At 45.5% G+C, this 16,795-nt stretch overlaps 1 protein-coding gene across 5 annotated transcripts in view; it reads left to right on the top strand.

Annotated features, from left to right (window-relative positions):
* Positions 1–16,795, top strand: part of NVL (nuclear VCP like) — a 98,874-nt gene that overhangs the window by 43,106 nt on the left and 38,973 nt on the right. For all 5 annotated transcript variants that reach the window (XR_003209540.2, XM_025877778.2, XM_073899831.1 and 2 more), the window contains 2 exons: positions 3,819–3,938; positions 7,456–7,555. Coding sequence is in view for 4 of the 5 variants with exons in the window: in XM_025877778.2 (XP_025733563.1) it covers positions 3,819–3,938; positions 7,456–7,555 (220 nt within the window). In the remaining variant the exon portion in view is untranslated. The remainder of the gene's footprint in view (positions 1–3,818; positions 3,939–7,455; positions 7,556–16,795) is intronic.

Below are 16,795 nucleotides of genomic sequence, written 5' to 3'. Positions count from 1 at the left end.
AGAGTGCACTCGTACTAATGAGCACTGAGTAAGGCAGGGAGGTGCGCATCAGCATGTGCATTCCTGAAACTAATACTACACTGTATGTTCCTGGCACTGGAATTAAAACTGAAAAAACAAAAGGAAAACCAGTTTTAAGTGTGATGATGTCATTGTCAGAAACCATTGTTTTTCGTTAGAGATAGGGAAATATTTACAAATAAAATACGATGTCTGGGCTCTCCTTCAAAATGACAAGAACGAAAAGCGGAGCATCTGTTAGGTGAAGGTCAGGAATTGAGCAGATGATGATTGAGCTGGGTGATGGGCGTGTTTGGGGTTCAGTATACTCTTATGCCTGCTTTTGTTACGTGTTTGGAACGCTTTCATAAACAGTAAAGCAAAAACAAAAATAACCCACTTTATGTAAGTGGTACGTGTTCTTTTGTAACTTGATTTTATTGTTATTTTTGTTGAACATTATAATTCTTTTAGAGTTCCCGGACCCAGTTCCGGGGGGCAAGGGATCACCCCCCCCAAAACATCGAGCAATCTCAGACACTGGCAGGGGGGTCTAAGAACTCGACTCAGGTCAACTCCGTTCTGGCACAGTCGGCCAGGACACAGCATCGGCCTGCACAGGCTAGGGGCTCAGTCCTACAGCAGGGTTCCCCATCCTCCCCTGCAGACACCAGGCCCAGGCCCCAGGCTGTCACCAGATTGGAAGTTCCAGCAGCCTCCTCCTCCTTTTGCTAATTTGCTAGAGTAGCTCCAGAACTCAAGTGTGTTGATAAAGGTTAAGATGATAAAGGATATGATAAAGGATAAGAATCTACCTCCAATGAAGAGATGAATGGGGCAAAGTCCCAAGCAGGAGTCTCTCGGAGCTCGGGGCCTGGCTCTGGGGTACGGGGCGGCAAACCGCTTACCTGGTATGAAGGACTGAAAAACTGTCGTCTTGGGTTTTTGTGGATGTGTGATTACATGGCCATAATCGGCTGAGTCACTGACCATTGGCTGATTCAGTCTCCAGCACCGTCCCGTACCAGGAGGTCGGGGGTGAGGACTGAAAATTCCATTCCTCTGACCACACATCCTCCTGGCAGCCAGCCCTGCCCTTGGGTGGGGTCCAGATTCACCTTGATTAGCAAGACCTTTTACTTTTGTGGCCCTGAGGGTTCTCAGAAACCGTGGGTGAAGACCAGATATATCTGAGTGACCTAATAGATATTTCTTCTGAATCATTCTATCGAAGATTTTATTTTGGTTGGTATGTTTCCCTCGAGGTCATTAGTCTTCTGTGTGGTATTCCACTAAATGGATATCACCACACTTTAAAAAAATGAGCTGCTTTCTTGATGGATGTTTAGGTTGAACATTATATATGCATGTATACATATATTTGGGAGCTGTTTCCCACGGGTGTGTACATGAGGACAATTGCTGTCTCTTCTAGAGCGTGTGCACTTTCAAAAATAGTTTTGCCAGCTTTTTTCCCAAGGTGGTTGTTGCTGAGTTACATGTCCCCCAGCTGTGATTGGGGGTCCCCATGGCCTCACCAGCGCCGTGGTGTCAGATCTGAGAAGTGCGATGGTCATCTCATGGTGGTCTCACCTGTTCTCTAGGGAGAGGTGTGGGAAGAGGTCTGCGGCAGAGTCTAGCATGACTGGGGCAGAGATGAGGTGGTCTGTTGAGGAAGATTGACCTCTCAGGGTTAGAAAATGCATTTGCTCTGGGGAATTTCAGACTCAGGGGGTCTGGAGATGTCCAGCAGATGCGTGGATGTAAGTCTGGAGCGTTGAGATTTGGGGTGGCGCCTGAAACCCTGGGAACGGGCCGTGTCTACTAGGGGGTGCGTTGAGCGGGGCCCCTGATGGCTCTGGGGCAAGGAAGGAAAAGTTGGCAAAGCAGGCTGGTCTCCTGAAGGGGGAGGACGCTCAGGACTTTCTAAGCCTGAAAACCTTGGGGCCGGGGGGGCGGCTAACTTCTTCAACCTTGTCAGTGTAACCAGACCGAGTACCAGGAACTGAAAGTAGGACCTTGGGTTTGGCAACTAGAAGGTCGTTAGTGACTTTAGGGAGAGTATTTTCACTAATTGTGTTTGCAAAAGCTAGATTATCAAGGTTCAAAACTGAACGGCAGGGGCGCCTGGGTGGCTCAGTTGGTTAGGCGTCCGCCTTTGGCTCAGGTCATGATCTCAGGGTCCTGGAATCAAGTCCTGCAGCGGGCTCCCTGCTCGGCGGGGGGTCTGCTTCTCCCTCTCCCTCTGTTGCTCCTGCTCCTGCTCTCTCTCTCTCTGTATCTCTGTGTCTCAAATGAATTAATAAAACTTAAATACAGAATTAGAAATGATAGGTATAGTCTCCTTACTTGAAATATTTCTTAAAGGCCAACATAGTGGGGTTTTCTTTTATTTTTAATCAGTGTTGCCTTTGTTAAGATTAACTGACCTTTTAATGTGTCCTTTTGAAACTTGAGGTTTACGTTCCCCTAAATTAAGTTTTTCTTTTCTTGGTCGTTGTGGTTTGCCAAGTCCACAGTCCTTGTGTCATGTTCACTGTCCCCGTCTGTCCCCGTGGGAGACTTTACCTCTGACAACTCACGGCTAGCTTTTCTTGTAAATGTCTGATGATGTCAGTTCGGCGTTCCAGACGGAACTTGTTCTGACTTAGATTCTTTAGGAACCCGAACCAGTCTACTGTATTTGTGCAGAGTGCACGGTGTGACGATGGAGATGAACATGCAAGTGCTGTGTCCTCCTGAGGACTTCCCGCTACAACACGGCGAAGGTGCACAAGCTGCAGGTTACAGTAGTAGACGCCATGACGGAGAGGAGTCGGCAGACAATCGGGAGACCTGGGGACGGGCTGGGAAACAGCACAGACGTGAGAAGCACAATGAGCAGAAGTACCAAGAAAGGACAGGGCGGCCGTGAGGGAAGGCAGTTCTGCTCATGGGAAACTTACACTTTCGTCACTATCGTCCGTGATGTGCCTCATGCCTGTGTGACTTTACCATAAAACAGCACAGCGGATACTTGTAGTTTTCAGATTCTGTCTGATTCAGCTGTTGTATTATGAAAAACCTGCTTTTCTTAGTTAACCAGTTCGAAATTTTACAAGAACAATTTTTTACACTTCGCCAACAGTGAGAACATATTCTCACATGTGACTTTCTAATGTTATAGCTGCCTGTGAATTGCTGTATTTCTTGACCGATCTTACTGTTCTATATTTTGATTTTGTTTTTTGTTTTTTTTTAAGTTTTTATTTATTTAAGTCATCTCTACACCCAACACGGGGATTGAACTCATGGCCCCGAACTCGAGAGTCGCACGCTCCTCTGATAGAGCCAGCCAGCCCTTGATTTAGACCAACGTACAGTATGTCATACAAAGCCTGTGGAGGCCTCGCTGGCTCGCCTGCCTCCTCTGATGGTGTATGATGGCAGCATGACCGTGTGGAAAACATGGCAGAGCGGCAAACAGCCGTTACAACACGGCTGAAGTCACGAGAGTTACAGCTGGGTGTCTTATGTGATCTAGCTTAGGAGATCGGTTCTAAAACACAATAGGATTATGGGATTATTTTTGACCTGGAGGAGACCTTACATTCACTTTGCAAACAAGGAAATGTATAAGCATCAGTAATAGCTGATTTTATTACATTGAGCCACACGTTGGCTGTTGTTGTGCATCAAAAATGGGTGCCTGTCAGCAGCTGCATGTGGTTCAACCAAATACTTCTTGGACTCTGATACCTACCTGTCGTTTAGAACTAGTTTTACCGAGATTTGGCCGCAACCCAAGGGCTGACCAGTCTGTGTTTCTGTTGTGTCAGTATGTCGGTGAGAGCGAGCGCGCAGTCCGCCAGGTGTTCCAGCGAGCCAGGAGCTCCGCGCCCTGCGTCATCTTCTTTGATGAAGTGGACGCCCTGTGCCCTCGGAGGTCAGACCGGGAGGTAGGTGTAAGTGCCCTAATAAACCTTTTGTGAGTTCTGACAAAGTTGTTCCCCAAGAACACTGCAATTCTTGCAGTGAAGAAACCTTGTAATTCGAAATGAGGGCCTGGGGGTGACAGTTGGTTTTTCTTGGCCTCTGCTTCCATTTCTGCCTACATGATTTTGGTTGCACTGGTCTGGTTCACGCAGGCGAGCGGTTGGGAACGGGAATGACGTGGCTTCGAAGAGCCTGCCTTGTGATCGTGACTCTCTTCTGACACATGGTTTCTGGAGACAGGAGAAAATGTAATTTAACATCCCCTTGAAATAGGGCTGGGCTTTAAGACTCAGCCGTGCTCCTTGTCTGCACCGGACACCCCTGTGTCACTGGGCTGAGTCACAGTTGGTAGGAATTTCGTTGCGGTGAGCTTCTAGAGTGCTGTTATCACGGGGACGCTTGTCTCCGAGTCCACAGCCGAACAAAGCCTCCCGTAAGCAACAGACGGCCTTTCTGAAACAGGTAGCAGAGACTCTCTGATAAGGACATTCATGGCGAGATGACTAAGCAGGTGATTTTATTTCTTTTGTGATTTTTCTTCACATAGTTGTTCTGTGCGTGCCTGGAAGGTTGTAAAACAGTTACTAAATGCCTCATTTTGCTCACAATCTCCAGAAGCCTTCCAGAGTCGCAAGAACAAAACTCATGTCCGCATGACCCATGTCACAGCAAGATTGTTTCCTCATCCAGGAGTGCTCACTAGCGTCCCAGAAAATCCCTCCCCAGTCTTGTCTCTCATGGTGACATCTGTGGCCGGGGCAGAGGCCCTTCCCCGGTTGTCCTGGTTGCTGTGATGTTCTAAATCCCTTGTAGGATTCAGAGCCAAGCACTGCCCTTTATAGCCTGCTGGTTGGGGCGTGGTACGCTCTGGGTCTGACTCCTTTTTATCTCCTCTGTGGCTCCGCATAAGCCCTTCATTTGTCAGCAGCCCCGTCCTTGGTTTGCAGCCAGCCACCTGTCATCGGCTGGGAGGTTAATTTGCAGGGGTGCACCGAGTGCGTGCAGTCCGCCGCCTGCCTCGGAGAGTCTGCGGCCCAGGAGCCGCGCTCCTGACGTCTGGCTTCTCTTGCCCTCTCTTGGATGTGTACAAACACAGTTTCCGTATTCCAGTACATGTGTTCTGCTTTTTTGACATTTTCACGTGAGGGGAATTCTGAAAATATGTTAAATTTGAATGTATTCTTTTCTTATACAGGTTATACATGAACACGTACTTAGAACAAAATTCAAATACAAGTGTTAAGAGATGGAGAGTCTTTCTTCCCAATTTTCTCCCTGTTACTCTCCTTGGAGGTTACTGTTGCCACCACTTTTGTGTGTGGTATTTGTCATTCTAAAACTGTCTGTAAACTTAAAAACATGTATGACTTACATCTGTTTTTTTATATAAATGCGGTCATTCATCTTGATGATTTTCCCATGTACTTAATAACTTTTTTTTTTAAAGATTTTATTTATTTGTCAGAGAGAGACAACACAAGCAGGGGGAGTGGGAGAGGGAGAAGCAGGCTTTCCACGGAGCAGGGAGCCTGATGCGGCACTCGGTCCCAGGACCCAGGGATCATGACCTGAGCTCAAGGCAGACGCTTAACCGACTGAGCCACGCAGGCGTCCCTAATAACTTAATTTTTAACGATTGCATAAATATTCCACAGTCTGGAAATAGAAGTATTTCTTGAATCACACTGTTTCCAGTTGTTTCTCTTACAAACAGAACTGAAATGACATTCTTATCACATATTTCTGTGCATGTGGGAGAGTTTTAGAAGTGGAATATCAGCGTAGATGTGTATGCATTGTTTTTTTTTTTAAGATTTTATTTATTTATCTGACAGCAGGGGAGCACAAGCAGGGGGAGCAGCAGGTATAGGGAGAAGGAGACTCCCCACTGAGCAGGGAGCCCGATGTGGGGCTCCATCCCAGGACCCTGGGATCATGACCTGAGCCAGAGGCAGACGCTTAACCAACTGAGCCACCCAGGCGCCCCTTGCGTTATGTCCTGAAAGCTAACACTGAGTCATCCTTCACAAAAACTACCAGTTACACATGCCCGCCAACAGTGCGTGAAAATAACCATCTCCTGTACCTTTGTCAGCAATGGGTAACACCCATCTTAAAATTGTTGTCAATTTTATTGGCAAAACATGGTATTAAATCTTAGTATTTGTGTCCCCGATTATCAGTAAGGTTGATTGTCTTCAGTGAACGTGTATTTCATCTTCTATAATTTGCCTGATCAGATACATTGACCCTTTTTCTCTTAAAATTTTGTTGTGATTTCTAGGAGCTTTTACGTGTTCCAGAAAGAGTCCATTGTCCAGTTATGTGTGTTGGTGCTGTTTTTCTCTGTCTTTTCACTTACCTTTAATTTGTTTACTACATACAGTGTTGTTTTTTTTTTAAGATTTTATTTATTTGAGAGAGAGAGAATGAGAGATAGCACGAGAGGGAAGAGGGTCAGAGGGAGAAGCAGACTCCCCACTGAGCAGGGAGCCCGATGTGGGACTCGATCCCGGGACTCTCGGATCATGACCCGAGCCGAAGGCAGTCGCCCAAGCAACTGAGCCACCCAGGTTATAATTTTAATATAGTAAAACCGGTCATCCTGTTCCTACACTGATTCTGAGGGTTTCGTCTTGTTGAGGTAGGACAGGGTTTGGTTGTTGCCCCATGTTGCTGTATTGTTTTGAGTGTGGATTATAATTATCTTCATCCTCTGATTTGTTGGTGTCACGTCTCCCCGGAGTGGTGACGTGTGCCAGCTACTTTCTGGGGAAATCCTCAGGTAAACTCATGACCACCTCTGCCCATAGACTTTCTGTTGAAGAAGGGTGGTCATGACAGATGCACAGAGACCCACAGACGCACATACAGAGACACACACGCAGACACAGACAGACACGTAGAGACACACAGACACAGACTCCCCACTTCTCTTGTCTCCTCCATTGTGCATTTAGAACAGTTCTGTGTCCGAGTGAGTTACCTGTCTGTCCACCACCTCCCCGGTCCTTTCTCTTGGATGTTGCCCCAGGGTAGCTCTGCTTTGTACTGTGGGCTTCCAGGAAAAGAGGAAAAGCCTCCGTGCCCCAGCCCAAAGATCAGGAGCATCTCACATCCTGGGGGATCTCTCCACACTGAGTCTACACTTGACCCATGGAAATCCACTGCGGCCAGCAGATCTTTGAATAACTCGGAGGCAGGAGACTCAGGTCAGCCAGGCCTGTGTGTGTCTAGCTGAGAGGCCTGGACAGGTGGTCTCTCTGAGCCTTAGCTTCCTCCTTCTGGAAGAGGGGACACCAGGACTCAGGGGAGTTCCTGATGAGAATGTGTTTTGCACAGCGCCTCTCAGAAAATGATCACCGTTACATCTTGACCGGAGTTTTCATTCCAGTTAGCAAATTGTTATTTTGTATGGAAAAACGTGGTGTGGTTTTTCTTTTGTTGGGAACTGATGGAGCTGTCTTTATTGATTTTTAGACGGGGGCAAGTGTCCGGGTGGTGAATCAGCTACTTACGGAGATGGACGGTCTCGAAGCGCGGCAGGCGGTGTTCATTATGGCAGCCACCAACCGGCCAGGTGAGGAGAAGTCATGGGATTTACATACATCCTAGTAATGGAAGATGACATTTAGGAAACCGCTTTTGGGCTCATAAGTTGAAATAAAACCTTAGGAAGCTCCTGTGTAAGCTAGAGTAAAAAACAGTATTACCGCCCAGATTTCGTGAGATTTTTTTTTCTGTGTTGGCGCTCCGAAGGTAGTCCAGTTGGCAGAAAGCTCAGAATGTACACTCGTGACCATACAAGTATTATCAGAATTTATGTCCTATGGTTTCTCTCAAGCTCATAGGAAACAAGATCCAGACGCTTCTCACTCTATCTGAAGGTCAAGGATTTATATCGGCATCATGTCCTTATACCTGCATTGAACTAGTACTTCAAGTTGTGTGTAAGCCTCAGAGCCGCGAGGGGTGTAGAAGGGGCTCCACACTTCACACGTGCTTCGGGTGCTCTCCCTGTGGGTCCCTCATTCTCTTCCTGTTGTTTAACCCTCTGCCGTCCATGGGAGCCTCTGGCTGTCGCAGCTGCCCTTGCATCGACCCGGGTGTTACCTGCATGGGCCGGCAGTCCAGCTGATGAAATTGTTCTTTCAGGTCTCAAAAGTTACTTTGGAAGGTGAAACCTTCCTGAATTATGTGCCACTTCATTTTCAGATGAAAAATTGACAGATGTTACGGTTTAGACTTTGATGATAGTAAAGTACTGTCTTTGGAGTCCGACGGCGCCAGGTTTGAGGCCTGACTGTGGCGCTTCGTCTCTTGCCGTTCTGTTCCATCCCCAGCCGGTCTGACTGCCGAGGAGTCAACTGTGGTTCAGCTCCTACACTGACCACACGGAGCTGGCGTCAGATCCTGTGAGTCCGGGGTCCTCCCCACCCCCGATGTCCATGCGAGTGGTGTCTCCGGGACCCCCGCACGTCTGACCAGCCAGCTTGCAGCTCAACAGTGGATGGATGGATTTCCTGTGTAGGAAAGCGCCATACACTTGGCCTTTAAGCAGCACAGATTTCAGTGACGTCGGTCTACTTGTACACAGTTTTCTCGCTGAACACAGTGTAGTCCTATAAACGCATTTTCTCTTCCTAATGATTTCGTTAATATTCTCTCTACTTTATTATAAGAATAGAGCACAACATAGAGAGCACTCAAAATATGTGTTAATTGACTTGACGTTATCGGCATGGCTTCCAGTCAGCAGTAGCTACTGCTGGAAGGTTTTTGGGGAATCGAAGGTTACACGCAGACTTCTGAGGCAGGGGACGGTCGGCACCCCTAACCCTAGGTTGTTGGAGGGTCACTGTACTTAAAGTTGCAAGTTGTTGTAAAGGATGCACGTTGGGCCAGGCCAGGGGCAGTGCAGGCCCTCGGTGCCCTGTCCCCTTGGAGCTGGGGCACACCCCCCTCCTGGCCCCAGTGTGCTCATCAACCATGAAGCTCTCCCGAGCTTTGCTTCCAGAGAGAGTTTCTGTGGGGGTTTTATTATATAGTTGTGGTTGACTAAAGTCCATCTCCATTGCCGCCCCTTCTCCACGGGGGGTCTGGCTCCAAATTCCAGCCCCTTTAATCGCAGGTTTGATCTTTCTGCTACCTGGCCCATCCTGGAGTTATCTTGGGACCAACCTTGAGTCCTCTCATCAGCGTAACAAAGACTCCATTCCCTCAGGAAATTCCGGGGGTTGTTGAAGCTTTCTGACTGGAAGGAAGAGCAAGTGTATTCATCACACAGCAGCCTCGGCACACCTTCCTTCATCCTGCTCACCACCGTCTCTTCTGGGAGATGAGGAGAGTGATACCCACTTGGCAGGAGTGTCGTACAGGTCACGTGATGCTGGCAGCCGAGTCTCCCAGGGGGTGTGGCAAGTAGTTGCTCGGTGACTTTAATCATTGCCAGGAGCTCTTTGGGTGACCGTGTGGGAGCAGTCATGAGGCCGCGCACTCACAGCCGTCCTGGAAGAAGCCTGGGACATCTCAGATTTGCACAGAATCACACCCTACCTTTTCTAAGTAGATACAGATTTCCAGAAGACACTCCGGTCTGTAATAAGCCATTCTGGGTCTTCCGCTCTCACTGTTTTCGTGTTTGGTTACTGTAAACACTTCAGCTTAATCTCTGTACCTAGTGAATAAATAGCAGGTCCTTCAATGTCCCTAGGTTTTACTCTAATCCTCTCCTTCCAAACGGCACAGGAGCATTTCCTTTCCTCTGGGTCATGTTTCTGATCTCTAGCACCTCTGAATTCTTTACAGTTCTCTGGATTCTTTGTTGTAAAACCAAGGACTGAGTAGACTCGAGGACTGAGACTGAGTCGTCTGTGCTGAGTTGAGCCAGTGGTTAAGAATGACAGGAAGGCGGTGCTGGGCGCCTGGGTGGCTCAGTTGGTTAAGCGACTGCCTTCGGCTCAGGTCACGATCCTGGAGTCCCAGGATCGAGTCCCGCATCGGGCTCCCTGCTCAGCGGGGAGTCTGCTTCTCCCTCTGACCTTCTTCCCTCTCATGCTCTCTCTCTACCATTCTCTCTCTCTCTCAATAAATAAATTAAAATCTTAAAAAAAAAGAACGACAGGAAGGCGGTGCTGTGTTTTGTCCCCTCCCGTGTCCCTCACATTGTCTTCCTCGCTCTGCCCCTCCCCCATCCCTCTGTCCCAAGGGCAGATCCCACTGCCTTCCCACCTACAGAAATCCAGAAGTAGGTGTTCTAGATCTTTCACCCATATGCCTGCATGGGGCAGTTCTGTTCCCTTGTGTGCTGTCCTGTGACACTGTTTGATTGTTTATGACTGGCTTTTTTCCCCAGCTTTCAGAAATCTCTTCTTGCCTGATGACTTTTGCCACATTACAAATTACTGCAGTACTTAGTGGCTTAAAATCACCAATTTTGCTATGCCCACAATTTTATGGGTCAGGGACTCAGGAAGGGCTTGTCTAGAGGTACCCCTGTGATCCACACGTCCTCAGCTGGCGTGGCTGGGCCCGAGGACTCCCTTCCCTGGCCACACTGTGGCATCTCTGTCCCCCTCCTCCACTCATTGTCCTCTTTCTGGGCCTCCGTGTGGCTTCCCCTGGGGGTTCTGCGTCCTCATTCTCACGTGATCAGTGGGTTCCAAGAGACCAAGGTGGAAGCCTCCATGCATCCTGAAGGCACCGCTGGGGGCAGAGACAGGGAGGCTCGGCTCTAAGAGCAGGGGACGGGGGAAATGTGAAAAACTGGGTGACTTGAACTCTTCGAACATACGTTTCTGTCCTCACATTCTCTGTTTCATCGAGCATGTTGTAGCTTCCCCCCTCCATCTGGTGTTGAAGATCCGTCACATCAGTGTCATGTTCTTTAATTTCTCAGCAGATTCACTCTGTCATCAAATACTTACTGGGTTTTTACTACACGCCTGGCCCTACTAAGCTTTGGGAATTAAGAGGCTAACAATTCAAAAGAATTGTATGTATCCTGATTTGGGGTCAGGGCATCTGGAGTAAATGATAGACAACCAGGGTCAGAGGGTAGAAAATGATGGGTAGTTGGAGAGGAATGCTAATTGAGATATGATGGGTCCTGGAAGGGTTCTTCAGGAGTAGTCTGTGAGCACATGTAGCCGGGAAGCAGGGGGGCGAGATCACCTGGCTCGGGGGGTCCCAGACAGACCAGGTTCGGCCGCTCACCACACACAACCAAAGGCAGAGGGGCAGGTGGTGGTCAAACAGGAAAGGAGTCTATTTCAGAGGCCAACACTGGGAAGACGGGGCTGGCATCTTAAAGACAGTCTCCAAAGTGCTGCAAATACCTCCAGGTTTGCATAAGACAGGTGTGGGACAAAGGTCGTGGGGGGTCCGTGCTGGTGGGCAGTGAAGGTCGGTCATTGTCTCGGGGTCAGTCCTGAGTGGGGTCTTGCCGGCTCCGGGCAGTCCCTATCGCTTAAGGGGTTAGTTTCAGTTCCTACCCGGAGATGCTCCGCCTCCTGGGCTTTTTTTGCCTGAGTTAAGAGGTAAGCTGGAAAGAAGAGCTATTCTGTTAAAAGTACAGACTGAGGTCAGAATGGAGGCGGTTAAACTCAAAGGATATGAAGGATGGAGCCATGCAGAGTCTGAGAGGAGAGCACTCCAGGTAGAGAGCAGTGTGAGGATATTTGCCATGTCGCAGAACCAGCTGGAAGTCAGGGTGCCTGCCGTGAGATGAGCGGGCATGGGGGGAACACAGGGCCTTGGAGGCCACGGAAGGCACGCATGTGTTCTGCTGAAATGGGAAGCCCTTGGGGGGTTTTGAGTGAGGAAGTGGTACCATCTCATTTTCGTTCGTATTTCTATTTTTATAAAATCTGTGACTACTTTTAGTTTTTTTACTTTGTATTTGGAAATAATTATAAATTCACAGGAAATTATAAAAAGTGCATTAGGGTTCCATGTACCCAGTTTATCTTAATTGTTATATTTTATATAACTGTGGCACTGTGCACCGTGTCAAAACCAGGAAATACGTTTGTATAACGTGTTTATTTCTGTGCAGTTTCACACACGTGTAGATTCCTGTAATGACCACAGCAGTCGAGATGAGAACGATTCCATCAGCACCGAGATCTCCCATGTGCTGCCCTGAATAGAAACGCCCACTCCACCCGTAACTCCAGGCAACCACTAACCTGCCCTCTCACCTACACTAGGTCACTTCAGGAGTTTGTATGATCAAGGGATCACACAAAACTTGACCTTTTAGGTTGGCTGTGTGCACCTCGAATAATGCCCTTGAGATGGATTCAGATTCTTGCAGGGATAAGCAGTTTACTCCTGTTTAGGGCTGGATTGTATGGGGTGGGGGGCAGTTTGTTTGACCTTTCTCTTCAAGGGCAACTTTATGGTTGTTTCCACTCTTTGTTACACATACCATGAACCTCTGTATGAATAGGTTCTTGCCTGGACCTAAGGTTTGATTTCTCTGGAATAAATGTCTAGGAGTACAGTGGCTGGGTCATATGGGAAGCATATGGTCAGTTTTTCAAAGAGCTTGTCAACCCTTTTTCCAGAGTGGCTGTACCATGTGACATCTCTGTCAGTAATGGCGTGAGAGATCCAGCTTGTTTGCTTCCTTCCAGTATTTTGTGTTGTCACTATATTTTACACTAAGCGATAAAATACAGTGATATCACATCACGGTTGAAATTTGTATTTCTCTAATGGCTCATGAGCCATTAGAACATCTTTTCGTGTGTTTACTTACCATCTTGTATCTTCTTCATTCAAGCATCTCTTGTGTCCTTTGCCCATTTTCTAAAATTGGACTGCATATTTTTTCTTAAGATTTTATTTTTAAGTAATCTATACTCACAATCCTGAGATCAAGAGTCAACACGCTCCACTGACTGAGCCAGCCAGGCGCCCCTGGACTGCATTTTTTTTTTAAGAGTTCTTTATATATTCTAGATATGAGTCCTTTGTCATTTATGTGATTTGCAATATTTTGTCTCATTCTGCAGCTTATTTTTTCATCCTCTTAACAACAAAGAGACTCCATGTATTTTTTTAAGTTTTTATTTATTTAAGTAATCTCTACACCCCATGGGGGCTTGAATTTATGACCCCAGGATCAAGAGTTGCACACTCAGAAGACTGAATCAGTCAGGCGCCCCTTCAGTGTATTAATATTTTCCTTTATATATTCTGCTTTGGGGTGCATTTCTAAGAACTGTTTTTAGTTTTATGTCCCCCAAATTTTCTCCAGTATTTTCTTCTAAAAGTTCTATGGTTTTACGTTTTTACGTTTAAAGTCTGTAATCTGTTTTTAATCAACTTTTATTTGAGGTATAGAACTTAAGTCTAAGTTCATTTTCCCTCTATGAATCCAATTCCTCCATCATTTTTGAAGACTATCCTTCATTCAGTCACTTTTGCACCTTTGTCAAAACTCAGTTGGCATATACCAGCAATGGACAATTAGAATTTGAAATTAAAAACACAATACCATTGCTGCACCTGGGTGGCTCAGTCAGGTAAGCATCTGACTCTTGGTTTCAGCTCAAGTCATGATCTCAGGTTCGTGAGATGGAGTCCCACATGGGGCTCCATGCTCAGTGGGGCGTCTGCTTCTCTCTTTCTCCCTCTGCCTCTCACCCTGCTCATGTTCTATGTCTCCCTCTCTCTCAAATAAAAATAACAAATCTTAAGAAAAAAATGATCTGTATGAGGAAAAGGACAAAACTCTAATGAGAGAAATCAAAGAAGATACAAGTAAACGGAGAGATAGCTCATGTTCATAGATAAGAAAACTGGATACTGTCAAGATTGTCAGTCTTCCCAACTTGATTTATAGATTCGGTGCAGTCCTAATCACAATCATAGCAGGTTATTTTATGGATATTGACAAACATTCTAGAGTTTGTATGGAGAGGCAGAGGCCCAGGATGGCTAACACAATATTGAAGGAGAAGAAGAGTTGAAGGACTGACACTACCTGACTTCAAGACTTAGTGTAAAAGCTACATTAATCCAGACGGTGTGGTATTGGTGAAGAATAAAAGAAAGAAATCAGTGGAACAGAACAGAAGCCAGAAGTAGACCCACACAAATATAGTCAGCTGGTTTTTTATAAATGAGCAAAGGCAATTGAATGGAGAAAGGATAATCTTTTCAAGAAATGGTGCTGGAAGAACTGGATCCTCACATGCCAAAAATGACTCTAGACATAGTTCTTACCCTTTTTACAAAAATTATCTCAAAATGGATCATAGACCCAAATGTACAGTACAAAACAATAAAACTCCTAGAAGAGAGCAGGAGAAAATCCAGGTGACCTTGTGTTTGGTGATGACTTTTAGATACAACACCCAAAGCACAATCCATGAAGGAAAAAAATTGGTACGTGGAATTTCATTACAGTGAGAAACTCCTTCTATGAAAGACATGGTTAAGAGAATAAAAAGACAAGGCAGAAACGAAGAAAGTATTTGCAGAACACATACCTGGTAAAGGGCTGTGCAATGGACTGAATGTTGTGTCCCCCACCCCAAATTTATTATGTGGAAATCATTACCCCAGACGTCAGGATATAGGAGATGGGGCCTTTGGTAATGAGGTCATGGTGGCTGGGCCTTCACCAGTGGGATTAGTGCCCTTATAAAGGGGCACAATGAGAAGGTGGCACAGTCTGCAGCCCACAAGAGGGCTCTCTCTGGAACCCAGCCACATGGCACCCTGACCTCAGACTTCCAGCCTCCAGAACTCTCAGAAACAAACTTCTGTTGTGTACAAAGCACTCAGTCTGTGGTACTTTGTTATAAGAACCTAAATTGACTAAGGTTGATATCCAAAATAGACAAAGAACTCTTAAAAACTCAACAATGAGATAACAGATGTACTAAAGATCTAAGCAGACTCCTCACCAGAGAAGATGCACAGATGGCAAATACATACATGGAAAGATGTTCAACGGCATTGTATGTTATGAGGGAAATGCAAATTAAAACAACAGAGCTACCGTTGCACACCTATTGGGATGGCTGAAATCCAAACAGACAATGTTAAATGCTGATAAGAATGTGGAGCCACAGGAGCTCGCTCTCAGTGGTGGTGGGAATGCAAAAGGGTGCAGCTACCCGAAAGACTGGCAGCTTCTTTACAAATGCAAGAGGGACAGCCATCGGGCTCAGTCGGTGGAGTGTGTGACTCTTGATCTCAGGCTTGTGAGTTCGATCCCCACATTGGGTGTAGATATTACTTAAAAATAAAATCTTTGAAAGAAAGAAAGAAACATCCTTACCATAGAGTCCCTAACTTGTAATTGTGGGTGTCTTGATACTCCTTTCAGTCCTGTCAGGTTTGCTGCACATATTTTGCAGTTCTCTTGTGCATGTTCGTTTAGAATTGTCTTCTAGTGGCCTGATCTTTATGTTCTGTCATTACGTTATGTCCTTCTCAGTCCCTGGCCAGTTTCTTTCTTCTGAAATGTATTTTATCTGCTGTTAATATAGCCATTTCTGATTTCTTTTGATTGATGTTTCCGTGGTATATCTTTTCTATCCATTTACTTTCAACCTATTGATGTCATTACATGTGAACTGAAGTTTCTTATAAACAGCATATAAGGTCATTTTTAAAATCCACTCTGTCAATTTCTGCTTTCATTTGGTATATTTAGACCATTTACACTTAGTGTACATTTTTACTCTTCCCATAGTTTTTTCTTTTCTGATGTTCCTAATTTTGTTTCTGTCATTTCCTTTTTGTTTTAGGAACTTCCTTGAGCTATTCTTTTTTTCCAAGGTATGGAAGAAAATTTATTTAGTTTTGTGAGGCTTTACTTTCACAATAATACATACTCTTGGCACTGTAAGACCCTATTAAAGTTTCATAAATTGCCTTAGTAAGGTAAATACTTAGGTTGATTTTATGAGACTTTCAGACATTTAAGTTTGAGAAACTTAGTGGTTTCCAGAAGTTGCACAGATGATGACAATTAAAACAGTAAAATAAAGAATAAGACTTTCTTAACACCCCTAAGAACATAGTAAGTTGCAGTTTCTAATCAAACACCTATTTCTAGGTTATATTCATTTTGATCTCTTATTTTCCATTTTAAACTCTGGTATTTTCTTCTGAATATAGGTTACAAATAATCTTTTGTATTAACTCCCAGTTTTAATACCACAAAGTCACCTGTTTTACCTTGACTATATTTTTATCATTTAGTGGAGGATACACTTTTTTTAAACTAGTTATACTCCAGTAACTTTGTGAATGAAAAGAAGGGGAAGAAAACTAAGAACAAATAATGGAGTCATTCTTTCACTGATCCTCATCCAATTTCAGGAAAATCACTTCCCAAAAGCAGCAATTCTAATAAATCTCTCCATGTCTAAAAAGAAACTGAAAAGGGAAATCATGGGAAACCTGTGATAGTTTACTAGATATTGTGTGCTGTTAGTAGCTCAACACTGGTAATACTTCATAATCGAGAGTAAATTAATAGGCTAACATTTAAAAATGTATACTTTAATAAGCCTATAAACAATTAGGTAAGCTTGTGGAGAAGCTGACCAAGATACATATATTAGGAGATACACTTGTCCATCTAAATTTTCTAGATTTCTTTTTTTTTTTTAAGATTTTTATTTATTTATTTGAGAGAGAGAATGAGATAGAGAACATGAGAGGGGGGAGGGTCAGAGGGAGAAGCAGACTCCTGCTGAGCAGGGACCCCGATGTGGGACTCGTTCCCGGGACTCCAGGATCATGACCTGAGCCGAAGGCAGTCGCTTAACCAACTGAGCCACCCAGGTGC

Source organism: Callorhinus ursinus, unplaced genomic scaffold (genome assembly GCF_003265705.2).
Source record: "Callorhinus ursinus isolate GAN/ISIS: 27379988/994484 unplaced genomic scaffold, GSC_fseal_2.0 scaffold13, whole genome shotgun sequence".
In the NCBI taxonomy this organism is placed as follows: Eukaryota; Metazoa; Chordata; class Mammalia; order Carnivora; family Otariidae; genus Callorhinus; species Callorhinus ursinus.
Note: the sequence above shows the minus strand (reverse complement) of the source record. Positions and strands in the feature narration are given on the sequence as shown.